The following is a 15,339-nucleotide window of genomic DNA, read 5'->3' on the forward strand; positions in this document are numbered from 1 at the left end:
TCTTCAACTGGATTGGTGTCCCCGCAGTACACCGAGGGAATGAGCAGGCAACGAAGTGGGGTGGCTCCGGGGCGTTCATTGGCTCGGGGACCCATCTCCCCACTCCCAGACATCGCCACCTCAGAAGCCAGAGACAGACTGAGCCAGCTTGCGTCGTTACCTGCCACCGCCGACGATCCGACGTTGACTGCCAGCGTTATTGTCCAATGAGAACACGTGCCGTCTACGGCAGCCAATGAAAGAGCAGCGGAGGGCGGCGGGGGGGCTGAGTTTATATGCCTGGTGACTGCGAGCGCGGGGCGGTGTTTTGGGAACTGGTGAATGAGAGAGGAGCGCGAGAGGGAGCGGGGCAGAGCGAGCGGGGACGCGGCAGCGAGCACAGCCGAGCAACCCCAGACCGTCCACCCGCACCGCGACCTGCCCCACGGCACCCGTCACTCCGAGCGCTCCCGGGGATCCCACTCTTGATGTCTCCTGGAATTCCCGTCCTTCAGGACTGAACCCCGAGGAGTGTAGGGGACCCCGGCCAAACCAACCTCCCGCTGGAATTAAAAGCGTCGCGAGCCCTCCGAGCCTGGGAGGATCAGTGGCCGCCGCAGAGGATCACCAGGACCCCCTCCGGGGCTGAGGATATTCGCGGAGTCCACGGGGACATCAGAGGATCCCCCTCGGGGGCACCAGAGGATCCCCAGCAGTGCCCGCGGGAGAGGGTCGTCCCGGGTCCGGCCGGAGCCGCCGCGCCCATGGCCGTGCGCAAGGAGTTACTGTGGAGGGGCTGCGGGGCACTTTTCATGGTTTTATGCCGGACTGCGCTCTCCACCTCCATTGTCCTGGATCCCATCTACTGGAACTCGTCCAACCCCAAGTAAGTGCCGCCGCCCCGCGGGGTCCAGGTGGGGTCTGCGCTCCGGCGGACCCCCGAGCTCGGTGCGTGTCCGCGTGCAGCGGGCTTCATGCTGCTGTGTGCTGCCGGCGCGGCTGCTGTGCGCGCTCTGCCGGTGGGGTGGGCGGCTGACCCAGACCACCTCTCTACCGGGCCGTCTGCGCCTCTCATTAGGTCGCTTGCTTCCACCCCCCGCTTATCTGCGCCACCTCCCCCGGTTGATGGTCTTGCTGACTCTTAGAGTAGCTTCTGCCCACTCTCTTGGAATAATTTTAAGACTTGGTCAGTTTCCGGAGGCTGGTTGTCACCTTCCTTATGAGTGAGTCTCTGGTATCTCAGTGTCTGTTTTTGGGGTCCAGGCTTCACGACGCACTGGGATGACCTTTTGCCTTCTTTGCCCGTGTGTTGGAGTGTATCCCGGTATCAAGGGCCCCGATTTGGATCTGGTTAGAATGACCCGGCTCCCGGTCCTCTCCGTATAGTTCGAGCAGGTGGAAGGTTTCACACTGTGGGAAGGGCGGGCAGACGCCGCTGTTATTTAGCTGGTGGGTGTAATGTAAAATGGCACTGGGCCGCAGGAAGAGAGATGGTGGTTGAAAACCCGGGCATTTCTAGGGCTTCTGAGGGTGTTTGTGGACAGTGTGTCCTCGCATGTCAGCTCTCTGCCCTCGGCTTTGCATGACACCCAGCCCCGGAGAGTCGGACTACTAAAGACAGGCCCCTGTGGACTACCACTCATAACCAACGCAATGTTTTATTTACGAGGATCACGTAAATTTTAGTTTCTGGTCTGTCAATGCCAAAAAGGTAGTGTGTGCAGAGGGCTCAAGTCGCTCAACACCACTTTTCCCCTTGATCTCTTTCATGCGCCCTGGATCCTCATAGTGTATCTTGCTGAAGGGGAACAGTGTTGGAGTGATGGGGGTTTGAGACCCTGCGAAAGTGCCAATAGCGATAACTGATAGAGGGCTGCAGTGAGTAGCCGACGGGAGTCTGCCCTCTTATGGGTGTAATAGTCTGATGGTCTCTAGAGTGCCTTGAGGGCCTGTTTCTGTGTATGGCAGAGGGTCTGTTGAGAGCCCTGATATGGTGTGCAGTCAGCCCTCAGGAAGAGTCCGCAGCCAGTCCTATGAGATTGGCTGTAGAGAGCCCTGAGCAGGACCTGCAGTGAGCCTTCTTAAAAGGTGAGCGGTGGGAGATGTGAGAGGGACTTGAGGCCATATGTAAGAACACTTTTTCCCATAGACACAGAATGGGTTAAAACCTTTGCTACATCTGGCCCTAGGTGAGCCAACCCAAGTGAGGTGTTCATAAGAAGGCCCTTTGAGCGGGTCAGTGCACCCAAGACGAGCGTCTCCTGCGAGCTTCTCTGACAGGGTGAGTGGTCGGAGGTAAGCATTATGGGGATTTTTTCAGAGCCATGCTGCAAGACTAGTTTGGTGAGTTCAGTGACAGGGCCTATAGTGAGGCAAAGAGAGGCGGAATTTAGTGTAATCGGTGGGAAGATCTGTGAGTAGTAAAAGAGTCTCCCTGTAAAAGGGTCTGTGCGCTCAGGTTGAGAATGTGCGGATCCTATGAGCGTGTGCCAACGAGCACTAATGGACGTCTCAGCACTCGCCCCTTGGGCCTGCTAATGCGTAACCCATTGAGCGCGATTTCCGGGCTGGCTTTGGCGTCTGTGGCCTAAACGGTGTTTTAGTACTTTCTAGTAGAGTGTATAGTGTGTGAGGTAACACAGTGCTCACTAACTTTGTCTCCCTCTGTCGTTAATTTACGACGCCACATTGCCTCGGAGTGTGGCATTTATAAGCCTGCGATACCTCCCATAGTCAGTGGAGCAAGGCAAATAATGCCCTCCCCGCAGAATGGGGAGGGGCCCCTTAGTCTCCCAAGTCTCCCACATCTCACAAATATTCATTGGATTGGCTTTTGTCTGAAAGTTGCTCCCTCATCCCCAAAGGGTTGGAGGACCCTGAATGATTGCCACCCCCTGTGCAGCAGAGGGTTGCTTGCGTTACGACCCTCCACACTCATTTTCATTAATCTCAATACACCCTCTACTGTGTAAACGTCTTTCTTAACGAAAACAAATCAGGGCGTAAATATGAATATTTAGGAAAACTCAATTTCTTGATGAAAACAAAATCTCCAAATTATCACTCTTTGTTTAGAATGCTCCCGACTAGATAATCCAAGCACGACAGTGTTGCTCATTGTACCTAACTGAACCACGAACCCACTGATTCAGTAAGCGTGACGTCACCCAACGGATCATGTATTTAATGCATCGACCTGGGAAGCATCAGAGATTGTTTGGGACCGCATGTGTGTGGCTTGCAAGACGCACACGGTTCTCTGCAGCCAGGGCGCTGACCCACATAACTTTCTTGTGGTGTATCCGGTCTGCGCACATACATTATTTGCAGGCTGGTCGAGTGGGCTTCTGGTGTATTCGCCCGCCGGTCCTCGTCGAGGGCGGCACACACGCTGTAGGCGGTGGGTGCGCCCGCTTCGTGAGTCAGGGAGCTGTGCCGTTCGGTTAAAGGTAAATCAGGAGAGAACGGAAGGGAAACCAGACAGGTTTGGCCGGCCTCCGGGAGTTCAGGTGGCAGGCTGGAACACAGCCCCCACCCCGCACACGCCCACAGCCCGTGGAGGAATCGCTGCCGGTTAATACCCACCAAAGGAGAGCGCACAGGAAATCCAATTGTTAATCATCTCACTTTCATACAAGTGTATCCAGGCCAGCATTTCCTTCATTATCACACGGCCCAGCATCTGGGAGCCCCCGGGAGGTGGCTTACGGAGCACGATTAATATGAATTCTCGTTATCATGATACTGTTTGTTGGAGCTATTTTTAAAGGGGAAAGAGATTTATAAAGCTCAAACGTAGCACCACATTTTCCTAAAACAAGATGGAGCCTCCGTTCTAACTGGGGTTAGTGTGCATGCATGTTTACCCCTAATGCTTTCACATCCAGCTGTGGGGTCTGCTTGTACTATTTAGTGGTCCTTGAAGCAATGAAGCACCTTATTGGGGCATTCTGTTCCCTCTGCGTAATGTGTCGCGGAGCAACAGAGGTTTGCAGTCTGATGCGACCTGCGATCAAAGCTGCTCACAAATAGGGTACTTCCTGTCCGGGTTAAACAAGAGGGTACATCGAGATGCGTTTTGAACATGCACTTGATGGCATCAGATCTGAAGAAATCTAGATATTAGCAGCTAGCGTTTTTTTATCCTGTAGGGGCCGCTATTCTTATACACAATAAAGACATCTCCAACCTCCACCATCAACTGAAATTGTCTAATCCCAGCTAAAGAGGACACCCCAGTAAACAGTACGTCCATTTATATCGACATCACAGACCAATACTAACCAAGTCGCTCTTTGGACTTTCATTTACGTCTTAGTCATTGGTTGAAGCACTACTACAAGTTACAGAGGCTTTTTATCTAATGCCCCCTTTTCCAAATTCAGTATTGGGATTTGGCCAGTCAGTGCTGTTTTTCTCTGATTAATTGAAACGTAGCCAGTGCTGTGGAGAGCACACCCTTAATGTAAATCAATGTTGCTGGTTCTAGTGATGAATGAGCTGCTACGCAGTGGGAGTAGCGATTCATCATCATTGGTGGGGCTTGGTAGGAGGGGCGGCCCCCTCTTGCAAGGACTGGGGGACCCTTCACTCTCCGGGTCACAGTGGTTTGAGCCTTTTGCTCTTGCGTCCGGTTTTAAGAACTGCTTGAATCGGGTAGCGCTTCTTTGCAGGTACTCTATTGTACCGCGTCTGCTTCTTACTGAGAGGTGCGGGTGTTCTCCTATTGAAAGCACAGGGATGCAAGCACTGGTCGCTTTAAAACTACAGCTGCCATGATAAGAAATTAAGATGGTTTCCGAATTAAAGTTTGAAAGACCTACAGAAAAATATTTTGGATGTATTGCCCAACCCGCCGGAAAATGTATAGCACCTTTGTACGGAAACCAGCAGCCATGTTGGGAAATGCTGAGCATCATATTCTTTTAGAAATACAGCACTCTTATTAAGAAATACTGGTATTGCCCAGTTAAAAGGCACATCAGACCTTTTGCCAAGCACAGTCACTGACCCGTTAAAGGTACAGGAGCCCCATTGAGTACTAGAGACACCACCTCAATGAAAGTAAAAGCACAGCACTGGGAAGTACAGGGAGCGCCTTGTAAAGGTTTACCAGTCATGGTGAGAAGTTTCATTAGAATTCCTAGGTTCAATTAAATTGAGGCTCTTCAGTGGCTAGCAATAGTTTTATCCATTCAGATCTTTTAGTAATGTCTACAATTGCATGAGCCATGTTCAAACATTGATGAGTTAATATGGCTGCCTTTTTGAGTCGTTTTCCACATCTTTCTTCTGCTACAACAAGGATAGCGAAATAAAATATGGCGTGTGGTATGCTGTAAGTAACAGCTTTCAATAAGGCTGTATTTGATTTATGTAGGGTTGGTGTTAGGACAAAGCAGCACCACTCTAATCTACAACTCATGACTCTCCGTTCCTCTCCTATAGCGAGCCCTTATTTCTGTCCAGATGTCCCAAGTGGAGGGTCAGATCATGAGCACAGAGCCGAGCACTTTTCTAATTGAAAAAGGGAGGTTGGGCCTGCAACTAAACATAAACACATTTTCCTTCAGAAACTTGTTCCTAATACACATACATTCTTTGGGGAATTCTTTTTTGATATCACCCTATTTCACTCTGTAGAGGCCTTGCTATTTCAAAAGCAAGACCAATGTATTTGTTCAACCGTTTTCCCTATGGCCGGTCTGCGTGTACACATTATGTGAGTGCACATACGATATTGAAACTCCACTGCCCTCCATAAAATCTGCTTTAGGGGTTTTTCGTTTTTTTCTGATTTGAAGGTGCCTCCTCATTTCTAGTCTCATTTCAATCTGTTGACAGTACCATATATGAATTTGTTTGCAGATCAACTGCTAGTTTAGCAGGTGTTATTCTTTGACTTACGCCAAGGCCAAATACCACTAGCAGATATTTGTGCCAGTGCTAAACCATTTTAAGCAAATTTGTCTAGGGAAAATCTGCCTTTGCGTCCCATTAGTTCGTCAGGAAATGTTAAAAAAAACTTCCAGCTTCTAGCTCTGTTTAAACAAACTGCACAGAGGCCTAACTCAACCCCTGCCCTCTCATTGTCTCCTGGGCTCTCGTTTGTGGAGATCAACAAATGCACATTCAGTGCAGGCTGAAAAGGCCCCTTGAACTCTGCTCTGCTGTCTGCGTTTGGGTTAATCATGTCGGCCTGAATATAGAAGGGGATGAAGGAAGGCTCACCAGGGGTGGACGTGTTAGTGCGCACCAGGCACATTCCTCGCACTTTGGCAGCATGATGGACTGTGGCTGTGGACAGTCTCAGCCACAGGACGCTGAAAAAAGCTGCAGGCAGCGATGCCTTCCCCTGAAATGGCTCTATGAGCTAACGCTGGCGGAAATATCCCTGGCTCCTGGGTGCGTCTTTGAACTGTTTTCTGGTGTCACGATGTGCGTGTTTTTGTGCGTAAAGGGGATGATGGTGATGTAATAATAAAATAATAAAAATAATAACTTTTTATATAGCACTTCAAACCCCAAATTCCTGCATATCATAGAGCTATAAATAACAGGTGTTGATGTTACCTAGTTTAATGATGTGGTTTCCGTCGGTATTTGTAATTGTTTCTGACGCGTGTCATCGATTTTCTAGGTGTAAGGGTATGTCCAAAAATGCATCGCACAGCTGGATGGTGTTGAAAACATGTTAAACCTAACTTGTGTTTATGCTTCTCTCCTACTGGGTCGCGATTCAAAAGCAAAGAGATTAGGCTAAAATGATTTGGTGGAGGTGCTTGGCCTAAAACTGGTGGCAGGTTTGGCTGTTAATCCTTGGCACGTCGATACCACAAGCAGCAAGCACGAAGTGTTGATGCCCAGAACCTCTGGTCTTCCGGTGTTCAAGGGGGCCTGGTGTGCGTAGGCCTCAGGCTTGGCCTTTTGATGTCTTACACAGTCGACAGGGTCCCCGGGGAGAATGGGCTTGGCCCTCTCTTTGCCAGAATTCATTGCCGAATATTTGGCTGCCGAGCTGAGAGCTAGGCCTAGGGCGTTATTTGCGTAGTGAAAAGGGCCTAAATTAACCTTTTCAGGCATTGGGCCTGCATAAGTTAGTCGAGGCCTGCATAGTTGTTAAACCCAGCTGAGTGTGTGCCCCCCTCATGCCAGAGTCGACACTGATAGTTTAGCGCATTGCATGTTGAAGGGGGTCCACCATGTGTGAGCATATTAACTTCGAAATCTAATGTAGTCGATGATTAACATCTCTTCCACCTTCCTATCACCCTCACGGTTATCTGTAGCGCCCCCTCCTTCACGCGTTCTCACCAAGAAGCTATATTTCACCAAAAATATACCTCTATTAATAACATAAATCACTTAAATGCTGCACACTATCGACTGAAGCCCCTCTTGGAACTTAATGAAAACTATTGTTCGCATATTGGCCATCATCGAAATGCTATTAATGTTTACGCAGTTTTTATCATCGCAAATTTATTTAAAAAACAGTTGAATTCATTTCAGGTTTGTTTCAACATGGCATTGTTTGGTTTGATTACGAGCGGGACCCGAAGTGTCTGCCACTGTTTCCACAGAGTAAAAATAAGATAACATTTCCAGGGTCTCCACGACTGTGCCCTGACACAAATGGGCTCTTAACAGGTCCGAAGGAAGCATCTGTGTCCATTAAACCGACCTCGCAGCTCATAGGTGCTTATAGCAAATTAGAACAGAGGCCATCTAAGAAAAATGGTGATTAAAATGTTTGTGTGTGCCTAATCCCAGCTGTTCTCTGGCTGCTTCTAGAAAGGGAACCCGTTTTTTATATCATTTATCGTACATCTACATAGATTTGCTTAGGAGGTTACCCTTTGTGCAGCGTTGTGAGGGGAATTAAATAGAAGTGTTCAAGTGTTTAAAATATTTTGATTAAAATATGCGCAACCAGAGAGCTATAAGCTTCTGGCCAAGACTTAATTCTTCCATTGAATGCTGTGTGTTTTTTTTCTCTCGCTTTCTCTCAACTGCTGTATGAAAAGAGAGGACTGATGGCAAAGGGGGGACAGTATAAGAACAGCTTGGAAAAACTCCCGTAGCTTCATTGTGCATAGAAAGGCCGAGGAGACAAAGCCAGGGTAATTCGGCCCTTCTCCCATGATGAGAAATGTAAAGCGCTGACGCCGATGCCCTGTTTAACTTGTTTAATTCCCAGTTTTTTTAAAGAAAAAAAGAACTCGCTCTGTGCCAGCCGTGTGAACCCCGAAGATGTCTTTGGCAATCCATTTTGTAGTCCCCAATCGAAAAACAAAGTGAAGCAAGGTTAAAAAAAGGAGGCCTGACACAATTTGCTTTTTATTTTTAGGCAAATGAAGCCCGGTCATAGTTAATAAGGGGATTACAAGGCGGGCCTGGGCTTTACAGATGTAATGTAAATCGAGGCCAGACATAAAGACACCGATCCCCTTTGATTGGGGCCTGTGAGAGGAGTGAGCAAGCGGTAATCTGATTGTAGGCCAATAAAAACACCATTTCTGTCTTTCACGTGAACATAATGTGGTAAATCCTTGCTCTGCAAGTGGATGTAAAGGACGATAAAGCAGCGATGCCATGGCAACGTATAGATTAGCTTGATTTTATAGATGAGTCTCTGAATAAAGGGTGGTTGCAACCATCAGGGCCCTGCTTGGGCTGTTGGAAATGATGTGAGCACGAAACAAAATTTGGGGGACTGGATTAGAGAACATGAATGGGGAGTCTGTGGGAAGGCAGCTAAGAAAAGCCGCTCAGTCATTGCTCATTGGCATTATTATAACAGGACCAAGGTGGCTTTCATTATTGCCTCTTTTTGTGTGTTCAGGCTGATTAATATTTGAGGTGGCTGTTGTCCTCTAGGGGTGGAAGCGCCCTATCCCCACCCCTTTTGTAACTCTTGGCCGTGGGGCATCAGCAGTCACCCCTGTGGATTAACTGCCCTCATATCAAGTTTCTTCACTCTGTGCTGGGAAGGGGCGAGTAGCATGGGGAGAAAAAAGGCGATGAGCAGGACCTGAGTGACCTTAAAAGAAAACTAGGCTTTTTTATTTTTTTGTTTTAGACAAAATCGGTGCTTAGCTGACTAGTAGCGCCTTCACCTCTAGCTGTTTTTTAAAGCAAAAACAACATATTGCTTTCTCGTTTTTTTTTTTTAGAAAAAGCTAGTGAAGGACCAGTTTGCTTATTGTCCAGGTCTGGGTTTAGTGCCATCAGTGACAGGAACCACATCCTATACTAAGCATTATTGTAAGAACAGTGCGCAACTCAGTGGTTAGTAGCTATGCCTGCCTTGGCCTAGGGAGAGGGCTCCGGCCTTCAATGTTCTTTAGAGACAGACGGACAAATAACCTACCGTCTACCCGTCTTGCCAGTGCTTGAAGTTTTGAAAACTAGCCTGAGGGATGGACTCGTGGCGCTGTCAACTTCCTATCCGCACTTCCTGTGTATGAAATCTCGAATCTTAAGCGTGCAGCGATTACGTCATCGACCATTGGCAGGGTTGCCCTTCGATGAAAAGTCAGTACATATGCAGGTATTCACAGTCCGGGGCCATGAATACCCTCGCGGTCTGGAAGAATGGACAGCTAATTAGGGGACAGCAGTTCTTACAAAAGTAATGCAGATATCCGTGGCAGCTTCCCTGCCTTTCTGTGTCTCCTTGCACTTACTGCAATCTACATATTGACACCTTCAGAGATATGAAAGTACAAGGCCTGAGCGGACACTATTGCTCTTTTATGTGCTGCATTCTAGTTGTCAGGAGGCTAGATTTGAGGTGAGGCCTACCGGTAGGCCATGCCGTCGGAAGCCTGCACGGCCACATCCTAGCAGGTCACATCAGCAATAATAATACTCCGGCGCGCGAGCACAGCGATGAATTTCGATTACACTCAATCACAAGTTAATAGCTAAGAAGCAAGAACCGACTCTCAGTGGGGAACATATGAATAATCTTCGCAAAGACGCACCAGCCACAGAGATGTGACGGCAGACATGTTCCCCGCTCTCCGTCAGGGCTGCAGTCGTCCGTGTGGTGGCAGCTGCTGAAGAAAAAATACCTCCATACCTCAAGCAGTACAGGGGCTACTGCAGGGCCTCTTGATGGAGGATAGGTGGCCAGTTGCACTGCCTTGCACATTATGGCTTTAATTACTTTAACCCTGGTTTTCATGTGGAAAGCATGAGGCCAGGCCACTCGGCCTTTCTTCTTTTGTCATAGGCCTGCTATAAATATGCACCAGCCCCGCATTTGAAAAGCTGGAGGAGGCTGCAAGCTTGCCCGCCATTCACCATGCTCTGTTCCCCCTGCTAACAAGCAAAATACTTTAGCTGAATGGGCCATTAGCAATCATTGTCAAATGCAGAATGCAAGGTGCTGGGATGTGACCAGCCTGCAGATCTCATAAGGCTGCCCTGGGGCGGGAGCCAGGAGAGGAAAATCCGCCCCAAAGGAATGGGCCTCCAAATTTAGATCAGAGAAGACCATGCTGGTAAAGATGGCCTCCCCTGTGCGTACAGAGTATTCAAAACCAGCAGAATAAATAACAGATTGTGGTGATTTCATTGCAGGCACAGTGGTAAAGATAGCATAGAGAGAGAGTTCACACTCAGAAGTGCACATGTAGCTATCTGGTTGCAGATTATTTAATCCTTCCTTGTCGATACTGTGAGTTGCTTTGAGTTGACTAATAATAATGTAGTTAATATACTGTCACGTTTTGCCAAATAAGTTGTTAAGCTTCATAAAATGCAGGTGGTGCAGATATCTTGCAAACACTTTTTTGCCATAATACACACACAGCACGACACCTACACACAGCTGTTTTATTTATTTTAATCCAACAATATAGCAAGGAACAAAGCAAAGTCTCTTTGCAATCTGATTTTTTTTCTGGCGGAAACACTTTGACGTGTTGATTATAGTTCCATTTATCTTTTTTTTTTATGAAAGAGTACTTTATTTTGTTTCGGCTTTTGTTTTCATTGTTTGCCAAAAAGTTGGGATCGAACGAGAAGAACATGCTCAGCAGTGTTAAAGCTGCTCCATGTCGGTACATGTCAAGGTAAAACAAAGAAGGCGTGATAAATCGCTATTTCGCATTACTTTTTTCATTTTGTAGAGAAGCCCACAGTTTCAGGCTCCAGTTCATAAACGTGCAACATTTATATTTGATAGTCATGCTAAAGAAAGCAGGGGCTGTCAGAAAAGGCTGAAAATGATTGTGTCTGCTTTTTTTGTGCAATGTTACAAAAAAAAAACAGTCTGTAATGCCTTACAAAGTGTGTCTGAAATGAACAGATGCTGTTTGTACCAGGGCATTTCTTATAGTGCTGTACTGGCGCATTTCAATGTGTATCCCGAATATCGACACCAGGATGTCAGGATACCTATGGCGCACAATATAGAGGACAAAATATCAAAAATAAAATACGTTAAGTTATGTATAGTAAATCTATACTTCCCTATACGCTTCCCTTACTATATTTTTTCCCTCAATATTTTCGTGCCACCATATTGTGGGAGTCGATATGCAGTGGTGCAACATAGTTTTTATGGGGCATCACTGACTCTTCTCAACACTACCGTACCCTTTTATGGTGTAATTGGTCATTCTCAGAAGGATTTTCATTCTGTTTTTGGCATCACTGACTTAGCTGGGCTGCAAAACTAATAGTTCTGTGAAACTTACTCTCCTCAAGGCTGCTATTTGCATAATAACTACCTACCTACAAGGCAGCTGTTCTTCTAGTGGTAGGACGCTGCTGCGTGGAATCAGTGCCGTTCTGCCCTCTGATAGGCCTTTCTCTTCAGAAGTGATACTTTTATAGGACAGGCTCAACACTTACCGGCACAGCTGCCATGGTACTGCACTTCTTAGAAGAACTCCCCTACAGTTAGTGAGACTATGATGTACTAAACTCTTAACCTTAAACTAGCTTCACTGGCACTGCTCAGTAAGACATCTGTGCCCTTTAAGTCAGAGGGCCAGGATTTCTCAGCAGGCGTGCCAGGCTTTTTTTCCCCCTAGGACAGGGCCTACTCTTTTCAGCTGATGTGACCTTCTTCCAATGGGAAAGAACCAATAGGTCCCTGCAGGACATTTTTTTTAATGAGACAGTCCTTGTTCTTTACAGTAAGATTTTTTTTCATTTTAGATGTGTCAGTGCTGCTCTTTCTTTTGCCGAACTGCTATTTTTAAGCTACGCTGATAGACAAGATCACTATGCTTTGAATGGCAGAATGTTGGCGCTCCTAAGCATGGCAACGTATTAAACTCGCAACGTATTCAACTCACCACTCACGTGCCCTGGATTTATGGGAGTCGGGTTTTCTTTGCAGGACCACCTTACTTCTCATTGGCCTCTACCTGCTGGACCAGTGAAGCCAGAAAATGATGCTTTGCCCATATCAAACTCTTGCTGGAAGGACCTACGCGCAACAGTGTTCACAAACTTTTTTCTAAATTGAATTACCTTATATTTAAGAAAGGAAATGAATATATTTTTGGACCATGCAAAACTGTGTGGTGGTAGAAATCAAAACATATGGAGCTGTTAGGTTGCAGTAAAATGTTTATACGGCTAGCATAATGCACATATGATAATTATTAAGTTTCATTTAGACCTCTCGCTAATAATTAGTCATTTCATACACTTATGTGCTTAAATCAGCTAAAAAATGTTAGGACCTGCCACAGAAGCATGGTTATTGTCCCAGTTAATCATATACATTGTTAGATGCAGTAAATCATCGTAGGCACTTTTTTCCCTATTTTCTTGCTTAATGATGTGATGTGTTGGGCATGATAAAGCTGCAGCTGATTTCATAATTGACAAAAACCAAACACTTGCAAACAACTGAATCCATGTAATAACAGTGTGCAACTTTTTAGGCTGACACACACAGAGCTTTACATAGTAAAAATCACTATCTTAGTATCGCTACTTTCTGTAGTGGTTATTTCTCGTGCCGGTGCACTGCGAATATGGGTTACTTTCGAGCATAATGAAGTGTACGATAAATATGCATCTTGGGAAAAGCATAACTGTTTTTACCCACAGTACCGTTGTAGTAACGAACAAGCAGACCCCAGAATTCAGACACCAGGAAAAAAAACTGGCTATGCTGATTTCCCCAAGGAATGCAAGTCTCAAACCAAGACAAAATCCCCAATATTAAAATCTTCCGTACAAAATTTAAATGTGACAAACCGCTCCAGATGTCACACATTGGCCATGCTCGTATGCATAGTAATGCAACAGATAGCAAAAATCTGTAATTCATGCGAAAGCTGTAATCCTTTGTTATTGGGGCCGTGTGGTCTGATCAGCCCCTTTTTGGGCCTTTACTTCCGGAAGACAATCATAGCCATCTAAACGCCGCACAACGTTTGTTCCTAATGCCCTGGGGTTGCCTATTGTAATTGAGCACATTGGACATTCAGTCAGAAAACATGATAGAACCAACCGTTAGTGGGCATCGCAGGAGTCCATAAAATAGCTCTTAAACAGTCATGCTTGTCTAGAGATGGCTGAAATACACAAACAACTAAGTACTTGTCTCTAAATTTATTGTTTGTATTTCCTATCTATGGCAAGCAATTATATCTTTATAGATGTCCCTGGAAGCCAAAGGTAAGGAGGACAACATCATTTGGTAATCCTGGCCAGAGTTAAATGTTTTTTTTTGCATGCAGTGGCCTGCCAGCTTTGAGCTCATCAAACCCCAGACGGCTCAAGTTGAGGCCAATCCTGTGTCGACAGCCAAATGGAATCCTGGCGACAGGCCAGTGGATCCAGTCCTTGCAGCCCATCCGGCCTGTAATGTTTTGCAGGCTTCGAGTGGCTTGTACAAGAAATCTACGGAGCAGATGCTGTTGACTTATTTTTGGTTCAGCACTGGTTGGTACCTTACCATTCTTCAGTGCAACATTTTTGTAGGTTTCCCTTTTTGCTCCTGCTTGGTTTTTGCATACTGTATGTCCTAGACCCTGTAAGAACTCTGGCATTAATATCATCACTTTAACCTTAATATTATGTGTGCAGCCTTATCTCAAGGCATTATAGATTTTTTGGGCCCGCCTCCAATCCATATCCACCTATTACTGTTCATTTTATGTTTTCCTTCCACCTTCTCTGTTCTTCAGCTTACACCATTGCACACACTGCTTTTTTACAATAAGTCTAGGCATTGCACATTAATCAAAACTTAACAAGTGACCATTTGTTTTTTTGTTTCCATTATCTGACCTTTTTGATGAGTCACTCTACTCTATTTCATCTATTGAAATAGTTTTTAAGCTGATTTTGGATGTAATGTGGTATGTTGCACACATTACACCTATATCATCATTTTCCCGAAACTTTTATGTATGCATTCCATTCTTGCGTTTGTGATGATCTTTGTAATTGTTGTGCTATGTATTGCCAGTAATGCTGTGTGTCCCCTCAAAGTCTAGACACAACGCCCTTATTTCCTCCTCAACTGAGCACTATAATTACTATTTTCTCATTCCTTGGTTCCTGACTTTTCAGTACCTGTGCAGAATTTACTTGTATAGCAGATTTTCCTAATTTTCTGGCAACCTTGATAGAAAAAGTCCTCAGGGCACATAATCACTCAATATAAAAGAAAGGTTAATTGTTGAAAAGAGTTGCTGTAACCAGAAAAGGCTGGATTGCACCACGGTAGGCGGTATGTTTGCTACCTACTAATTAATTAAGCTTACACCGTTCGAATGCTCAAGTTCATTAACATATTTTTCTCGTTGTCAATATATTGACCATGAGTGCAGTTGGAGAAGGATTTTGTGTCTCTGTCTGACATAGCTTCCAGATAGAAGGGGTCGTTAGTCGCTCCCATTATAGAACTGCCCTCTTTTCTCGATCAAGTTTCAATTTTTTCTGCGATTGCTTCAAAATCCCTGGAAGTGACTGTAAGTGTGTTGCTTCTTTGTAGACAACAAGTTTCGTACATCGGCCTCGCCTAGGCATAATCAGACCATCCACTCTCTCCTTCAAAGACAAGTGCTCGGGGCGTTACTGGCAACAAGACAGTACAGGTGCAACCGCTCTGTATCTGGGACTCAGTGATGGTGGAAACGGTATGGCTGAGGCTCCTGGGCTGTGGTCGGACTGGAGAGTGCTGGAAGGGATGCAGCTTAACAAAGCAAAAAGTGCAAAAAGCTGTTCCCATTATCAGCCCTTTTGCATTGTTTTTTTACTTATAAGCCCCACAGCAGCCATTACACTTAGCACATAACAGCAGGTCCTGCTTAACCCAGTGAGCGTGGAGACTTGGGTGTGGTCTGCAAGGGTGACTCCCATTTTTTCTGCTTC

At 46.2% G+C, this 15,339-nt stretch overlaps 1 protein-coding gene across 2 annotated transcripts in view; it reads left to right on the plus strand.

Moving 5' to 3' along the window:
* The first annotated feature begins 301 nt into the window (after nucleotides 1-301).
* EFNB2 (ephrin B2) overlaps nucleotides 302-15,339 on the plus strand; it is a 54,053-nt gene continuing 39,015 nt past the window's right edge. For both annotated transcript variants that reach the window (XM_069204262.1, XM_069204263.1), the window contains exon 1: nucleotides 302-865. In XM_069204262.1, coding sequence (XP_069060363.1) covers nucleotides 744-865 — 122 coding nt within the window. In that variant the 5' untranslated portion in view covers nucleotides 302-743. The remainder of the gene's footprint in view (nucleotides 866-15,339) is intronic.

This window comes from Pleurodeles waltl, chromosome 8, assembly GCF_031143425.1.
Source record: "Pleurodeles waltl isolate 20211129_DDA chromosome 8, aPleWal1.hap1.20221129, whole genome shotgun sequence".
NCBI lineage: Eukaryota > Metazoa > Chordata > Amphibia > Caudata > Salamandridae > Pleurodeles > Pleurodeles waltl.